Consider the following 4678-nt stretch of genomic DNA (forward strand, 5'->3'; position numbering starts at 1 on the left):
TTAAAAGTCACTTTTAGGGGCAAAAAACAGCCTCTGTCCACTTCGTTAACAAACTGATAGGTAAATGGACAAAAGTGTGATTAAAGCATATGCGGGACCCCCGCGAGCTCCAGACTATGTGCATTGTGTCGGGGACCCTCCACAATGATAAGACCCATCATTTAAATGCAAAAACCACCGTTAAAAGTCACTTTTAGGGGCAAAAAACAGCCTCTGTCCACTTCGTTAACAAACTGATAGGCAAATGGACAAAAGTGTGATTAAAGCAATTTTCGAGACCCCAGCGAGCTCCAGACTATGTGCATTGTGTCAGGGAGCCAGGTCAAACCCCTCCATGCACACCGCCAGAACCAGAACCTCACGACCCTGGTGACCTTAAAGGTGTTTGTCTTTGTTTGTTTTTGTATTCCACATAGACAGGCTGGGGTTCAGCACCACGCACAGAGCCTGCCCGCTACCTCCAGGGCGCATCACCACATTTTACAAGCCAGGAAAGGTGCATGGATCCTGGGTAAACATTGATTAAGTGTTTTTAAATGTGTGGAACAGTGTTTTGTCACTTTCAAAACTCTCCTGTCATTGACCGGAGAATTTGTGTCGATGTTGTATTCAATCTGGCCATTAATATTCCAGTGAGACGAAGTACGTACATTGACCGGAGTGATCCCATGTTAATTTGGTCCAAATACCGGAACATTCCCTAACCCTTTATTTATTTTTCTTAGCACAGGGTTAAATGTAACAGATTGTGTCTATTTCAGAAAAGTGGTCGTGATGTTTGTGGACCGGCAACATTCACAGCTTGCAGAGAAACCTCACACAAGTCCAGGGCCAAGGTGGATGAGGAAGGACTGCAAATAGCTGTGTGCAGACATGGCATCTTACTACAAGGCCTAAATCACTACCGTGGTGAAATATATGCCTTCCCAATGTTCCTGCAGAAGGAGCTGGCTGAAGTTGCGAATGCAACATTCTTTTGTATGGATGTTGCCTGCAGGTAGTTATAACTATTGCAAAATTGGAAGTGTTTGTGGGAAACGTGTTATCTATTTAATTATTGCACATCCAGTAGATGTAAAGCAAAAAAAGCATTCATTTGGATAAATGCTGATGTTGGTTACAAGGATTGTACTGGTAATTTTAAGGACCTGGTTTATCTTTTTACTATTATGCCATCATGCAACTGGAAAAGCTAATTGATTTTGTCATTACAGGTACTGGCCTTATTTGGAGAAGATGGCAGCAAAGTTGCCTGAGCTCCAACCACTTACAGAGATGAAACCTTTTCTCTCTGTAATGCACGCCAAGGCCCACACAGGCAAATGCGAGGTACAGTATGCAAGTTAAACATTTGTGTCACTAGATTCAAATGTTTTAGAAATTGTAGTGCACATAAGAATATCATGTAGTATATTATATTCAAGCCTGTTGAATAATTGTAATAGTTACAAATGTTGACAAAATTGTTACAAAACAGACTGTCACAAGGATAGGCTTCCAAAACCCATTATGTTTATTTTAGTAAATATATCCGCACTGTAGAAATAATGAATGAATAGAGCTTCAAATAACTGCAGTTGTGACATTGTAGTTCAAAGCATAATTCAATATCAGAACATTTTAACTTTCTGAAATTGCTCCTGACACTGATGATAACTAAAGATGTACAGTACAAGAAATTATAATATTGAACTAAATAGCTAGATCTCATTGTTTATGATTCTGAGCAGGTGAAGTGGGGTGGCAGAAGCCAGGAAGGTGCTGGAAATACTGTCGGCGAGGAAGTGGAACAGGTTAACAGCTTCTTCTCAAGTGCAGCTCTGACAACAAAATACATGACCAAATCAGGTTGGTAGAGGAAAACAAATAGTTTTAAGTAGTGCCACATTGTAAAGCTCATATGAATTTTCATGTTTTTGTGTTTACAGCTAGAGCAGATATGATAACCGTTCTGGCTATGCAATGGAACCACAGGAAGGTGGAGAATCTCCACAAGACACTCTCAAAGAGATTTGTCAAAGTAAGACGTCCATGCTGCATTTCAAAATGTATATTAAGACTATCTGAGTTTGTTGTTGTAGTAATTTAACACCATCCTTAGCTACATGTTGTTGAATTGAATGTATTCTGCAATCATTTCATTATGATGGTGCTGCCATGGCACACTGTTCTGCCAAGAGAGTCTCTGTTCTGTTTGTTTTTAATAAAGCACTATAGGTTGATTCATCTGAATTTCTGGATAATAATAATAATAATAATAATAATAATGTTAATCCTGCTTGATCTTGAAAAAAAAGGGACACTAAGGTGATACTTGCCAACCTTGAAGAGAAGGTGTTTAGCATTTCATGTTGTTGTCTGGTCAGTTAATGTGCATAAAGGAATTCAGTAAAAAACAACCTTCTCAACCAACTGGAACGCATATTCACTTTTTCCTTTTAAACATTCTAACCAGACTACACAGAGAGCACAAACTGAAGTGGACAATCTTGAGAGTCTCAAGCAAGAGCTGAACATCTCCCTGGAGGACACGGAGCAGTGGGTGTTGGAGGTCAAGCAATGGGCAGCCACTGGTATGTTATATGATCACTGTGGTATAGATTTGGTTCCATATTTCCAAACATTTGGCTTCATGTTTTATGATTACACCTTGTTGTTTCTGTTTTCAAGAGAAACATGGAGCCCAGAGTAGCCAAGAGGAGCTCCAGAGAGAAATAGATGAAATTATTTATTCCCTCCGAAGAAAGAAACACGACCTCTATCGACAAAATGGTATTTATTATTACGTTATCTAGAAACAATATTTGTTTCTTGTTGTTGTTGTTTGTATTATTAATATTAGTTTATTTGTATTTTGTTTTACTTTACAGACAGCAACCAAACAAGGCAACGCAAACGGAGAAGACTGACAGAGCTCAAGAAGAAACTCAGAGAGAGGATACTGCAGTACAACACCATTGATGCCTGTTCAGAGAAAATTGACACAGAAGCAGCAGTCTGTCTGAGGATGTCATTCTGCCCTGGGAGGCGCAAGGAGATGGTAAGAAACAACTTGTTTTTGTTTGCCCTAGATATTCTATAAATTCAGTTGAAGTACTAGAATACAATCACCAATGTAACACAGAGCTATCAACATAGGTGTCACAAATCATCATGATCACAACAAATCATTTTAAAATAATTATATTGAAAGGTCTGTATGATGTTGCCCTATCAAGTCTTAATAGTCTAGTCTCACTGGGACAGGCATATCTATGGAAACAGTAAAACCCTTCCTGACCACCCTGAACTGCATACTAATGTTGAATCTCAAGACATACTGAATGTAATTCTGCCAACATAGACAGAATTGAAAAAATTCAGCAAGCGGCGAGGTTGAATTTTTTTTACCAGATTTTAAGGTTTTGGTCAATTTAATTTAAAAAGATTGAATACAAACTGATATTATTTGTTTTATTAGCCTTACCATTGTGGTTGTTATATTTTGTGTTTTTTCCATTATAGTGGTGAACCTGCGCACAAAGAGGCGACTTTTTGACCTGGTTATGCTGGTCAGGCGTATGGAAGAGGAGAAAGTCATCATTGTGAAGGAGATGACCCAGCATTGTCAAAATCTGAGGCAGGCACTGGACAAACTGGACCACCTCCTTCATCAGACAAAAGACGACATCAGGAACCAAAGTATGTTCCACAAATACCGATTTATAACATTTGCCACTGCCCCCCTCCCAGTGTCAAATGTCTATCACTGAATAGCATCTGTAATGATTGCATTTTTTCTGAATCACAAATCTTTTTAGCTAATATACAGCCTCGGAGTTAAACATTCAAATTGCTTATATGGAACCAACATCAATGCTAATTAAAAGTTGCCTTACATAGACTGTCATTTTGTCTTTTTATTTTAGTTTCTCCAAGCGATATAACAGAAGAGGGATACAGGGGACTGCACTGCTGTATTTTACACCATCAATATCTTCTGGAGCAGAAACTGAGCAGAGTCACCAGCACCTACAGCTGTATTGGCTCGGACTCGTCTTTTCTCATGATGGAGGAAGACATTGAAGACGGTAATGAGGACAACGAACAGGACGGTGATGAGGACGGTGATGAGGACAACGAACAAGACGGTGATGAGGACGGTGATGAGGACAACGAACAAGACGGTGATGAGGACGGTGATGAGGAAAACTAACAGGACGGTGATGAGGACAACAAACAGGACAACGAACAGGACTTAACAAGTCTATTGTGTTGTATGCATGTCAACGTATTAAAACGAGTATTACGATTGAATGGCTTGTTTATTACCTTTTTTTATATGATCCTGCTTTGCATTTACTATGTCTGGTATTCAAGTAAATGCCATTAGCAGTTATCAGTCACCTTCAGATCCGAGGTTCCCCACCCCTGGTATAAGGTTTTGGTGATCACCCTTATTATCATCATGTCATTTAATCATGATCTGTTTAATTAGCCAATGCTTACATCCAAAGAATGTGTCTAGACTTTACTCCTACAGACACACACTAACAATACAAATTGAGCTAAGTAATACACTCACGAGCCACTTAATTAGGTACACCTTGCTAGGATGGGTTGGACCCCCATCTGCTTTCAGAACTGCGTTAAGTCTTCATGGCATAGATTAAACAAGGTACTGGAAGCATTCCTCAGA

The 4678-nt window shown here is 39.3% G+C and overlaps 1 protein-coding gene across 1 annotated transcript; it reads left to right on the top strand.

Annotated features, from left to right (window-relative positions):
* Positions 1 to 413: 413 nt before the first annotated feature.
* Positions 414 to 4277, top strand: LOC307016071 (uncharacterized protein). Its single transcript, XM_079645115.1, has 10 exons — positions 414 to 511; positions 762 to 997; positions 1215 to 1329; positions 1731 to 1848; positions 1929 to 2020; positions 2456 to 2573; positions 2671 to 2772; positions 2871 to 3040; positions 3505 to 3681; positions 3909 to 4277. Exons 2-9 carry the CDS (start codon positions 930 to 932, stop codon positions 3508 to 3510), a joined length of 789 nt encoding a protein of 262 aa, XP_079501241.1. The 5' UTR covers positions 414 to 511; positions 762 to 929; the 3' UTR covers positions 3511 to 3681; positions 3909 to 4277.
* Positions 4278 to 4678: the final 401 nt, after the last annotated feature.

The sequence above is a fragment of the Notothenia rossii genome (assembly GCF_949606895.1).
Source record: "Notothenia rossii genome assembly, chromosome: 8".
Lineage (NCBI taxonomy): Eukaryota > Metazoa > Chordata > Actinopteri > Perciformes > Nototheniidae > Notothenia > Notothenia rossii.